This window comes from Sturnira hondurensis, unplaced genomic scaffold (assembly GCF_014824575.4).
Source record: "Sturnira hondurensis isolate 20B ecotype Veracruz unplaced genomic scaffold, ASM1482457v3 Scaffold0012488, whole genome shotgun sequence".
Taxonomy (NCBI): domain Eukaryota; kingdom Metazoa; phylum Chordata; class Mammalia; order Chiroptera; family Phyllostomidae; genus Sturnira; species Sturnira hondurensis.
Window position 1 is genome coordinate 3,491,225 of NW_028085119.1, and position 13,684 is coordinate 3,504,908.

The following is a 13,684-nucleotide window of genomic DNA, read 5'->3' on the forward strand; positions in this document are numbered from 1 at the left end:
TTAACATTATTATAGTGGAAACATTTGTTTTTGCCCCTAGTTTTTCTTGTGATGAGAACTTTTAAAATCTACACTCTTAGCAACTTTCAAGTATACAATAAAATATTGTAACTGTAGTCACCATGCCATACATTACATCCTCAGTACTTATTTACCTTGTAATTAGAAATTTGTACCTTTGACCACATTCACCCATTCTGTCCCCCGAACTCCAAGCTGTTCTCTGTTTCTGTGAATTGTTTTATATTCCACATAATCAGTGAGATCATAACAATATTTCTGTCTGTTGATTCATTTCACATAGTATCAGTGCCCTCAAGGTTCATCCTTGTTGACCACATATATTTAAGATGTACTAATTTATAGTTTTTAAAAATGTTTTTATTTGTCTTTTTTTAAAAAATCTAGTATCCATAGGTTTAGATACATGCTCATTTTTTATTTTTTTGAATTCAGCCAACATACTTTCTCTCAGTATATTTCTTAATATTTCTGTCATCTTTGGGGATTTTAATTGTCATTATGCTAAATCTATAAATTTACTTAGGATGTGTTTTCAACTTTGCTAATTTAAATAATGAGGGGTGGTCTTATTTGTCTTTTTAATCAATATTGTTTCTCCTTCCTCTTTTCTTGTTTGTTTTTTTTTTCTTTCACTTAGTTTTCCCCCTCTCTTGTCAGTATGGCTCCCTAGTTCCTTTAAATTTTTATTAAATTAATTTCTAAGCATTTATTTATCTGTATAAATGCAGTTATTTCTTTATAGCATTTGTTGATAAAAATTGTTTGAAAGGATTAAATAATTTATATCATTCTAATATTGAAGTTTTTTAAAAATGTCAGACATTCTATATTTATTCTTGTGTATGATTTCTTTTCAAAAATGTTTTACATTAGCATCAGGACCACATTATGATTCTCATGGACACTTGGTACCTTTGACTTCCTGAATTCCTTTCTTCATAAAAAAAGATATATTTTATAATTGCATTGTTGTAATGACAAATATGTTATACATTAAAACATTTTTTGTGGGCCCCTAAAATAACTGTGAGTCCTAGGCATTGTGCCTATGTGCCTAATGATAGTATTACAGAACTGAATTATGTATTATCAGGTCAACTTAATAATAGAAAATTATTAAGGTTCTTTTTAGGTGAGCAAACTGTGGAATACATAGGGAGGAGTTCCTAATCTGTTATGTACTTGTTTGTTGGTTGGTTGATAGATTGAAGACTGATTGATTTGAGAGAGAGAGAGAGATCAATGTAAGAGAGAAAAGTGAATTGATTGCCTCCCGTACTCTCCCTGACTGGGGATTGAACCTGAAACCTAGGTATGTGCCCTGACTGGGGATCAAACTTGCAACCTTTTGGTGCAGGGGAGGATGCTCCAACCAACTGAGCCACCCGGCAAGAGCCATCTCTAGGACTTTTGCTCATCCCCAACTGAATCTCTCTACATATTAAACAGCTGTCCATTCTACTCTCCCTCAGTGCCTGAAAAACACTTAAAATTTGTTTTTAATCTTTAAATCATTTTATAGTTAGTGTATATGGAAAATTTAATGGAGATCTATCTGGTTTATGTTATCTGGGAACCTAGATACATATGTTTAGATATGGGTTGCTGATGATAACGTAAGAATATTGAACAATATTGGAGGTTGTCGGTGAGGTATTGTTGATACCTGGTATGCTTTAGAGAAGACTGAGACATATTATTGGTGTGAGAGGAAAATGGGACGTGAATTTTCATGAGACAAATTTAGACAGGCTAGGTTAATGTAGAGAGAAGTTAGGCATTAGAATTAGATTTGTGAGGCTATGTTTATACTAGGCAAAAGTTTAGGGTTTTTTTGTAAAGTATTACCATTTCGGTGTTAATCTGTAATTTTGTTGAATGTGCAAATCTGTTTAGGAGGGCTGATTTGGGGGTGGGGAAGGGAACTTTAGGAAAAACATTTCTCTTTCAGTAAGGTATTTTTTTTAATCAAAATGATTTGTAACCAGCAATATATTATTTAATGCATGAATAAAATAATTTATATTAAATCTTCCTTAAGGAGATAATTTGTTTTTTTTTTTGTTACAATCATTTATTTTAGACTTCTGGTAGTTTGGAAAATATTCTTAAGTTTTAAAAGGAAAAAAAGAGTCATTATTGTGAAATTTTCTTTAGTCAGAACTACAATCCAGAAACATGACTCCCAGTGATGATTTGAAAATCCCCCCTTAATTCTTCCTCTTTTTGAAAAAACTTACTGCTCTGTTCTTTAAATCACACATGTGTATGTGTGTGTCTTTGTTGATTTAAGAAATACAATAATATTTTATGTAACAAAAATGTAAATTTTTGTTTTAAAAATAGATATATAGTCACATGGCTCAAAAATTAGAACAGTTTAAAAAGATGAACATTGACAAAACTAAGTCCTGTCCCTGTTTCCCTTCCCCATCCTTGGTAGGTAACCACTTATGTCTTCTTTATATCTTTTCATTGTTTCCTTACACAGTCATGAATGTAGACAACAGACATATTGTATACACTGTATTACAGCCTTAGAAATGTATTTCTTTTCATGCCTATTAGAGTAGTAGTACACTGGTTATAAAATTGACAAGTTTAGAAATAGTTTTCTAGTTTACTATTAGTTTTGATTAGCGGCATGTTGAATATTTAACAAAACTTTAATAGTAACTAAAATTATTCAATAATTTCAAATAATTACATCAATTTTAGGAAACCTAGGAGATGTAATTCATGTTTGCTTTACATAGATTTTCAGGTTTTGTTTTCTTTATCTTTTTCCCAAAATGTTTGAATATGCTGGACTTAAAACTTTAGAAACATTCTGAAAATATTTTTCTGACTTCCTGATATATTCACATGATTTTTAGTGTGCTGTTCCAGTGTATGAGTAAGTACTGAAAAATGCCTAGCCAGTGAAGTCATATGATAGACTGAAAAGTCTGTTTGTTTATTATTGAGAACTTTTAGAATGATAGCAGTTCTCTTTAACATGTCTTCACATAAGAAAATATCTTTTGTCTTTGTCTTTTGATTGATTCATTTATATAATATGTAAAAAATGTGAGAGTGACACTATTGCTTATTCACAACAAAGTTAAAATTAAAGTTCTATAATTGGCATCCAGAATAATTTGTGCTTTTATTTTATTTTTAGTTTTAATCTTTATTGTATTATTTTTCCATTGCCATTTAGTTCCCTTATACACCCCTCCCCCCAACAATCACCACACTGTTGTCCATGTCCATGAGTCCTTCTCCTTTTTGCTTAATCTCGCCATCCTCTTACCACCCCCCTCACTACCTGTTATCTGCTCTCCATCTATGAGTCTGTCTCTCTTTTGCTTGTTACTTCAGTTTGTTAGATTCCACATATGAGTGAAATCATAATGGTATTTGTCTTTCTCTGACCAGTTTATTTCACTTAGCATTATGTTCTCCAGATCTATCCATAATATTGCAAAGGGTGAATTTTTTTTATGGCTGAGTAGTATTCTATTGTGTAAGTGTCCCATGGTTATTATATCCACTCATCTACTGATGGACACTTGAGCTGCTTCCATATCTTGGCAATTGTAAATAATGCTGCAGGGAACATAGGGGTGCATATATTCTTTTGAATAATTCAGTTTTTTTCCCAGAATACCCGTTTCTTGTCGTGTATAGTACACACTTTTTTTGCCCAAATTTTTGAGGGAAAAATAAGGGTGTGCATAATATACATGGGTAGTACTAATTCTGTATTTATATAAATGTTTTAAATTCTTTTATTCATGCTTATGTAGCGAAATTGTATGTCTGGAAAGCAGTAACAATATGTGTATGCAAAATAATACCCTGGAATACAATAATCGTTGTTGTTGAATGTACCACAAACTTGGAACAAAATCACTTTTGGCCAATGATTCAACAAAATGAAACAGAGAGCGACGTAATTGTTATTCACAGAGTAAGACAGATGAGGCCGATTGTTATGCACTTGATAAGATAGATGAGGCTGATTGTTAACTTGATCAGATAGGTGAAGCCTACTTTATTACCTTAGGGTGAACTAGCAGCATTTCTCTTTGGTTGGGATAAATTATTGGAAAATCCCTTGGAAAATGTTAAAACAGTTTTTGTACATTGCAAGCTTTAAGCTAAAAGTTATTAAATATGCTGAAAAGCATAGCAACAGAGCTGTGGAGAGACACCCTGGACCTCCTCCCATAGAGACTGTCATCATATTGTGGAGAAACAGGAAGAAAGACTTCTTCAGATGTCAAAGCAGAAGAAGGCAATGTGAAGGAAACCTCCAAAGTGGCCGGAGGTGGAGCCGGAGGTGGAGACCTGGATTCTGGAGCAACGTCAAACTGACATTTCTTTTTCAACCAAGATGATACAAGAAGATGAAGGGATTGCATGAGAAAAAAACCATAAATGATTTCTCAGGGACACCTAAATGGTGCTTTAACTTGATGAAGAGAGAAGGTTTGAGCATGAGAACATGAGTGAAACTTGCCCCCAAACTTCCAGCAGACTATGAGATCCAAATTTTGTAATTTCATTCTTGTGTTATCAGTCTTTGAAAGACTTACAACTTTGAGCTGTTGCAAATCGCCAGTGTAGATGAGATGAGGTCCCACTCACATTTGACTTGCCAGCCAACAGGACTGGACGTCAAAAGGAGTAAAGACCGTGGCTGTTAGAACTAGTGATCATGAGAAAACACATTTCATTGTTGTTCTAGCATGTTGTGCAGATGGGATCTAGCTACTGCCTATGATCATATTTAAAAGAAAAATGTTTCCTAAAGAAAAGATTTCAAGTGGAGTTATTGTCCACGTGCATGAAAAAGGGTGGATGAATGAAGACTGCATGAAAATATGGTTTAACAAAGTCTGGTCAGGAAGGCCTGGAGTATTACTTAAAAAAACAGCTTTGCTTGTTTTTGATTACTTCAAAGCCCATGTTATATAGTTTGCAAAAGCAATTACAGCAGACTTGAAAACCCAACTTGCTGTGATACCTGTTGGGTAACCAGCCAACCGTAGCCCCTTGATGTGTCAGTAAATGAGTCCTTTAAGGACCTAATGGAGTGGACATTATGAATGCAGTCCACTGGTAATGATTTAACACCTACAGGTAGGATTAAAAAATCCTAATTGGATTGGATTGTGATCAGATCTTAAGATCATGGAACGGTGTTGAGAAGGAAGCGGTTGTGATATCATTTTAAAAATGCAGCATCAGCAGTGCTGTGGATGAATCTGAGGGCAGTGAAATTTACTGGGATGAGGAAAGTAACTCTTAGAAGACACCAGTAATGTAGAAATTGAAGAAGATGATACTTCTGAATTGGCAGTGACTAAGAGTTCTTGGCCTTCTGTGATGTGTAAATATTATAAATTTGTTAGTGGTACTTAAAGTTTTTTGTACCTTATCTGTTCTTGTGTTTTGTAATTATTACATAAAATTTCTTGTATAGTTATATATTAAAAAATAAATGCTAAAATTCCTTTATAATACAAAAAAGTATCTAAATATAAATAAAGATTGAATTAAAATGAAAGATTTTTTTTTCCCCTGCGAGTTTGGGCCAAAAATTTATGCATTATACACAGGAGTGCATTATACATGGCAAACTATGGTATTCCTAGAAGTAGAATCGCTGGATTCTTTAAATAGCCAAATAACATTGTTATATTCATGATCCATTAACTGTCACATGAGAAATGCCTACATTGTAAACTTGAAATTGAGAATTTCAGATTTGTACTCAGTATTTTGTGGACTGTGTTTTATGAAATGTGTATTTACAAATCAACTATGCATTTTGACTATGCCATTGAAAACAGTTATTATTCATCCCAGTTCTGATTTCTTTCACATTGTGTATTAGAGTTGCCTTACAGTTACGTGTGTATAGTTACTTCATTCAGCAAAGGTGTGAGTTCTTACATCTCACACACACAGTGTTTGTGTGTATTATGTAGTAGCATATAGGACCAATAAGAACTTTGCATACACATATACGTATACCCTTCCTGCCTCCACAATATAGTATACATATATTTTTGATTGGTAAGTTGTATTTTTTAGCATGTCAGATGAAAATGTAAAATTTAAGTCACTCTAAAATAATTTTGAAAGCTAAAGTTGTAAAAGTAACTTTATAGAAGAATAAGACATGTTTATGCTTCCTAGAACTAACATTGTTGAATGTCTCTAACATTCTCTGACACCATTCTACTATTGTAATAACATACTGATAAGAAAGTATTAGAATTCCCTAGTATAAAGAGGTCTGTCAAACCACAGATCTTGTTCTACTGTATTACAGTGCTGCTTTTGTCTAGCAGTGGCTCTCATCCCCGGAGCAAGGGATGCTTTATTAGGGATGCTGTACTAGGGATGGTTTTGGTTGTCACGCTGACGAGAGGTTACTACTGACATTGATTAGATGGGGACCAAGGGTGTAACACACTAGATAGTTTTCCTCTAAAAATAATTTTTCTGCCCTGAACAACCAGTTGTGCTATTAAGAAACATACTGCTAGTATCTTTGTAGTTTTTCAGTTCTGTTTCATAGGTGATTAAAATCACTCAAGCACATTTATTTACAGTACTGAGCTTAGTACTATTATCACTATTAATATATATTTTACTGTTCTTCTTTTTGTTTGTAATACTTTAAGGAAAATCCTTTTATTCTTCACTAAGGTCCCTAGAGGGAGATGATGAAGAGGTGGTACCTTTGTTTAGAAAAGCTGATGGATCTGCCCCAGCCAGCGTTGCTCTGTGGATTGACTGCCAGCCTGGGAACCAAGGGGTCGCTGGTTTGATTCCCCAGTCAGGGCACATGTCTGGGTTGCAAGCCAGGTCCCCACTAGGAGGTGCACAAGAGTCAACCACACATTGATGTTTCTCTTCCTCTTTCTCCCTCCCTTCCCCTCTGTGTGTGATTGCCTCTGGTTGCCTCTGGTTGCCTCTTGCACACTCCCAGCTGGTCATGTGCTCTGAGTGGGAATCGACGCCACAACCCTTTGGTTCTCAGGCCAGCACTCAATCCACTGAGCCACACCAACCAGGGCTCCTTCTCTAAAAATAAATAAAATAAGATCTTTAAAAGAAAGAACAGTTGATAGATCTAAAGTCCTTGATTGATTATTAATAGATGCAATAATTACAATTTAAATTTACTGTCTTTTTAATGGTAATAATTTTCTTAAAAGTATAAAATAACATATATCATAGCTTAACCTATTATTATGATACAAAATACTTTTCAAACGAGATGTAAACAGGAGACATAATTTGAAATGAGACTTTAGAAAAGTTTGATAAAGCATAAGATGTCATAAAACCTTGACTTTTTTATTTAACAAAATCATTAAATATTTTTGGCTTTCTTCATATGTTTTAATGGAAAGGTCTTTTCAGGTATCTTACTAACTGGTGACTGTAGACTAATGTTGAGTTATTTATCTGTCATAACTGTCCAACAACATAGGTATAAGTGTGTAGACATTTATAGATAATGTGACAATTTTGGAAATTTACTCAGCTATTCAAAAAGGTTTGAAATTTTATTATTCTTTGAAAAGAGAATTGTAGGACTGCAAAATGAGTTTTAATTTTCCTTGAGCCTCTGACAATAGATTTGAATTGCATCATATGCATGCCTAACTTACTAAATTTAAGAATATTCTTTTGCAGCCCTTCAAAATTTACTTTTCCTAAAAACTTGTCCCTGCTGTCATTTAAGGAGCTTACATGTGCTGTCTCACAATTCCCATTTCCCTTATAGACTGTGAATGTCTCACTGTACTGAGTATGATTCTTACACAGAATATGCGTGTTTTAAACAGCATGGCCCTATATGCAAACTCATGTCTTTGGCTGGTGCTGAATAATGTTTTGCTTTAATAATTGAGTAAAAGTTGCCTGTATTGAGCATATTTGAGAGAAGGCACAGTATGCTCTATAACAGGTAACTCCCTAATCAAGAAAAATTGATGAACTACAATTTTTCCCTCATAATCTTGACTTTGCAAGCAAACCCCAGGGAATGGTTCTATTCAGTTACATTTCACAGTGGTGTGATTTGTACTGCAGTCATTTATCACCTGAAAGAGAGGTATTTGGGGAGTTAGAAAAGTGAGAGAGATAAGAGATAATTCTTCTTTCTTTTTTTTTTTTTTTGTTGTTCCTATCCCTGACCCCTATTTTCGTGTTTTCCCATCTCAAGATAAGAAAAAAGAGAAGATGTGTTTAACAAAAAACTTTAAAATACCAAAGTGGGGTTTTAAGAAGTTTTTGTGAGAGTTGAGGATTTGACCACCCTTACAAAAGTAAGCATAGCCCTGGCTGGTGTAGATCAGTGGGTTGAGGATGGGCCTGCGAACGAAACAACTTCCGTTTGATTCCCAGTCAGGTCACATGCCTGGGTTGCAGCCAGTTCCCAGCAGGGGACGCATGAGAGGCAACCATACATTGATGTTTCTCTCCCTCTTTCCTTCCCTTCCCCTCTAAAGATAAATAAAAAAAATATTTTTTAAAAGTAAGCAATAGAAACCATTGGTAGACTCCTAAATGCACATGCAGAGTTTATCTTAGCATGCATTTTTACAGAGTACTTCATTTGTATTTATTACTTTCAGTCTGTTTCCTCATGTTCTGTGCTCCTTCCAGTACTATTTACTGTGCACTTCTCCCTTTTTGTGTTTTTTTTTTATAACTGAGAAATAAGTTTCGTGAAAGTATCTACATTTTAAGGTAAATAGCTTTATAAAGGAGATTATTGAATTCTAAATACCAATTATACAACAGTAAAAAGTAGTGTTTTCTATATTTAGTTTAACTGTTTTATTGATCATCTACCTTGCTGATGGCACTCCTCTGGGCAACATTCAGAATGAAAGCATATTACCTGCAGTCACCAAAGAGCAACAGCAGTTGCTAAATAATTCTGATTTTTGTTCTTTCAAATTTCCGTTGAAAATGTATGTGGCCTGGCTAGGGAGCAGGGAGCCGAGGATGAGCAGCGTCCCTGGATGCTGTCTTTAGGAACCCTGAAGATGGGGAGATAAACAGTTGAGGGAATTTTATTTAAAAAACATAGATGAAAAGAAATAATTCCAAATAATACAAGTTATTAACTGTTTAAAGCTGACATCTCTGCATACTTTGTTAGAGTCTACTCTAGTTATCTACTGCTACCTAACAAACTGCTAAGACTCGGTGGCCAAAAAGAATAACTTACTATCTTTATGGTTCTCTGAATTAGTTAGTAGCTGGGGACTTCTAACTTGTGGTCTCCTGAAGTTGCAGTCAGACAGTGGCTGGGACTGGAGTCATCTGAAGGCCTGATGGGGATGGGTGATTAAAATGGTTTGCAGTTGATGGCTGGCTGTCAGCCAAACCAAGTGGGGCCATCAATTGCATGCGTCTTGAGTTTCTGACAGAAAGGTGGCTGGATTCCTATAGAGAGCATCCTAATAGCACATGTTCTACCTAGGTATACTCTACATGACTTCTTCTGAACTGTACATCTCAGAACATCATTTCTATTATATTTGATTGGCCAAGCAAGTCACTGAGTTCAGCCCAGAATCATGGTGAGGGTTAGACATTACCTCTCGATTCCTGAAAATTCTCTTTTCTGCTTCATCTGTGACCTGAGAAGACAGCATTAGAAGCCACAACTCCATGGAAGTACTGCCCCTGTTTTTCTCACCCTCTCATGAACTAACTGCGTGCCCGAGGTTTATGCATAGAAAGATAATTTTGTGGATGAGCATAGTTTTTCCTGGAGTGCCCATATACCCAGTTTGCCTTGGATGATTCTAGCTTATGTCTTCTGTTCCTGTACTGTGTCCACTTGCACCCTTTCATTCTCAGAAGGATCCTTGCCTTGGATGAAAATTACACGGGTACTATGTTTTCTACGTTCTTTCATCATTGAGAGGATAATAGCCATAGTATACCTTCTTTAAATTCATGGATTACTCTTAAACGTTTTTTAAAAAATTATTTTATTGTGCCCTGGCTGGTGTAGCTCAGTGGATTGAGCGCAGGCCTGCGAACCACAGGATCTCGGTTGATTCCCAGTCAGGGCACATGCCTGGGTTGCAGGCCAGTTCCCAGCAGGGGACCCACGAGAGGCAACCATACATTGATATTTCTCTCCTTCTCTCCTTCCCTTCCCCTTTAAAGATAAATAAATAAAATATTCTAAAAAATAAAATAAAATTTAATTAAATTAAAAAAGTTTTTTTATTGTTGTTCACTTACAGTTGTCTGCCTTTCCCCCCACCAATCCCCTGATTACTCTTAAACCTTTTAAAAAATACTGTTTTGATCATAAATTTTCATTAAATTATAGGATTTCTCAAAATATAACTATAGCCATACTATGTGTTTTATCATCTTGTGGAAATACTAAAAAACTGAATTGGAAAAATGCACAGAAGTAGAATGAGATAGTTAATACTAAATTTTTGCAGGCCACTTCTGTTGAATGCTGCCAGTTTTATATACAATTCTGAAGTGATTTTTTTAGCTTATATTTAAAAAGATACTGCTGTGGTGGCATACATAAAGTGTTCGTCAGCACTTACAATCATTCTGATTGGCTTTGCAGCTCTGTACTCTTTTATTTTTATGGCTCAGTAGCCAAATTTGTTTTGGTACAGAGATATCTTTGCCTTGGTTTTAACAGTTCTTGTGGTAACCCTGGCCAAGTAGTTTAGTTGGTTAGAGTGTCATCCCATGTGCCAGTTTGGTCTCCTGCCAGAGCACATACAAGAAGCAGTCAGTGAGTGCATAAGTTAGTGGAAGAACAAGCCTGTGTTTCTGTCTCTTTCTCTCATTCCCTCTCTTGCAACAACAACAACAACAACAAGGACGAAGAAGAAGAATCGGCTGTGGTAAAATGTCCAAACAATATCAGTGGAATACAAAGTGAAAGTTCCATTTCAGAGCCCCTTTCTCCACAACCCTTTCCAGAAGTCACCACAAGTTTAGAGTGCTTACTTTTAAAAAAGTGGTTTATATCCTTGGCTGGGTAACATAGACCATCATCCCAACACTCCAGGGTTGTGGGTTAGATCCCTGGTCAGGGCACAAAGAAGAATCAGCTGATAAGTACAACAACAAATTGATCTTTCTCCTTCCCCCTCTTTCTCTAAAATCAGTAAAAAATAAAAGTGTTTTACAACTAATATACCAAAAATTTTACTTAAAAATTTGATGGTGAAGCAGGTATAAATTTCTAAAATGTTCATTCACCCAGTTGAACCATCATTGGATTATTAATTTAATGATTTTAATTATAGTATTCACAGAATTCTCTTTATATATGGCCTTCACTGGTGTTTTGAAATAATAATTTTGTGTTTTTTACGTCAACATAGTTTTCCTAACTGCAAATATTAGCATGGCGTCGCACACACTGGCTACTAAAATAAGTTCAACTGTGAAAAAGCTAAAATCTAAATACTATTATTATAGTATATGAGTATTATGAAAATTACTATTTTAACCATCTTTAAGTGTGCAATTTAGTGGCATTCAATACATTTATCGTGTTGTGCAACCATCACTGCTACCCACTTCCAAAACTTTTTTGTCATTCCAAACAGAAACTCTGTGCGTTAATAAGAGCTCTCCGTTCTCCTCTCCTCCCCTCTTCCCAGCCACTGGTGACTGCTCTTCTGCTTCCTGTTCCTATATACTCTCTTGTTTTGGGTTGTTCATATAAGTGGAATCAAGCAACATTTGTCCTTTTGTGTGTTTAGCTCTTCAGAATATAGCTCTCACTTTTTGCCCAGCCTTGTGGAGCTTTTTCCCACAGCAGACCTAAGTGGACCCCCAATCCAGTATGTAGAACTCTTTCTTCATAGAGTTCCTTCTACTCTGCTACAAGTTTTAGTTCCTTTAGCCTTCTGAATTCTGATTTCTGTCTGCTCAGTTCAGAGATCATTGTTCTCTTCTTGAGATCTTCGTGGCACTGAGATCCAGAAGTGCCTTAGGCAGAAAGCCTGTATGGATAACTGGAAGTGCCTCTAGGTAGGAGTTGAGGTAGAGATCAGGTTCGTCTCATTTGTATTCCTTCCCAGAGATTATCATTATGCACTAAACAGTTACCTCAATATACAGGGGTAGGCAAAAGTAGGTTTACAATTGTGAGTATGCAAAACACAGTTTATTCTTGTATTACTATTAATTATTGTCTTTATTTGTATTACAACTGTAAACCTACTTTCGCCCACCCCTGTAAATTTGACTTACAGTTTTCTAGTTGTTTATAGCAGGAGTATAAGTCTGGTTCCAGTTATTTCACCGTGACTAGAAGTAGAAGTCTTGGTCTACCATTTCATTTTCAAAACTTTTTTCACGCAGAATCAGCCTAAAGTGCCTAATTTATGATTGCTAAGGAAGAGAGTCTGTGAATCTTGTTTGGAAATTTAAAGGAACTTGTCAGTGTGCAATTTTTCAGTTGTGTTGTTAATAAAAATTAACTTCTTTACCAGTCTCCCTTTTGTATAGTAGTCTATTTCCTGTTGTAGTTAAGGGGTGGGGGAAGCTAGATGTACTACTGATTGGTTGTTACATTTCTTATTTTTTAGACCTAAAGATTGTCTTCGGTCTATTATGAGGAGGGTGAACCATAAAGATCCTCATGTTGCTATGCAAGCTCTGACTGTGAGTGATGTGATTTTAGGTTCTACCATAAAATTACCTGGTGAAATTGAGCCTTTTTAACTTTGGAATGTATGCTTTTAGCTTCTAGGTGCATGTGTGTCAAACTGTGGCAAAATTTTTCACTTAGAAGTGTGTTCAAGAGATTTTGCTAGTGAAGTAAGCAACGTATTAAACAAGGTAAGGAACATTATTTCCAGAAATGAATTAAGGCAGTCTTTTTTCTTTATACATTTTATTATTCAGTTCCTCACATTTTAAATCACAAAGGACTGGTCTGTGCTTTAAGAAAAAAACATAACTCTATCTAGGCTATGTCTATCTAATATATATGTAAATGTTATGTTTTACCAATGGCTACAGATTTATATGATGAGAATCATTTTTTTTTCAAGCCAAATTAGGGTATGTTTAACCTCTTTTCTTTATCATTCCTTTCATCTAATAGATAAATATGTGTATATCTCTGATTAAATAATACCAGTCAATTTTTAGGCAGTTTTTGTAACCATTTTTGTAGTCACAGAAATTATTTTCCTAATAGAGAAGTGTTCGGAAATACTGCCAAAATATGGCACTGTTGTTTCATCTTGATGTGAATAAGGCCACTACCTCACCACCACTGGATTTTAATACTATACTGTTTACCTAACTACATGTAGGATACAGAATTCAAATCATGCAATTTAAGGACTTTAAAACATTTAAGTTACTAAATAATATGTGGGTTTTCCCAGTAAAAAATTGTGCATTCTAAAGGTAATTATTTCTGGCTTTTTGGGGGGGGGGGTGCAATATGTATCAAGAAAAATTTTTAAAGTGTTAAAAGGGAAGAATGCCTTTAAAAATAGAATATCAGGTTTTCATAGAAAACAGTACAGAAATAACATAAGAATTTAAAATTCTGTACTTATTTTCAAACACAATTACGTAATAATTTCTTTCTTGTTCTGCTTTAAAGTTAAGTTAT

The 13,684-nt window shown here is 34.9% G+C and overlaps 1 protein-coding gene across 3 annotated transcripts in view; it reads left to right on the forward strand.

Moving 5' to 3' along the window:
* Positions 1-13,684, forward strand: part of STAM (signal transducing adaptor molecule) — a 58,514-nt gene that overhangs the window by 18,242 nt on the left and 26,588 nt on the right. For 2 of the 3 annotated variants that reach the window (XM_037060782.1, XM_037060783.1), the window contains exons 3-4: positions 12,642-12,717; positions 12,799-12,894. In XM_037060782.1, coding sequence (XP_036916677.1) covers positions 12,642-12,717; positions 12,799-12,894 — 172 coding nt within the window. Of the gene's footprint in view, positions 1-1,317; positions 1,337-12,641; positions 12,718-12,798; positions 12,895-13,684 lie in introns of those variants that run through there. The other variant, XM_037060784.1, reaches the window with a different exon arrangement.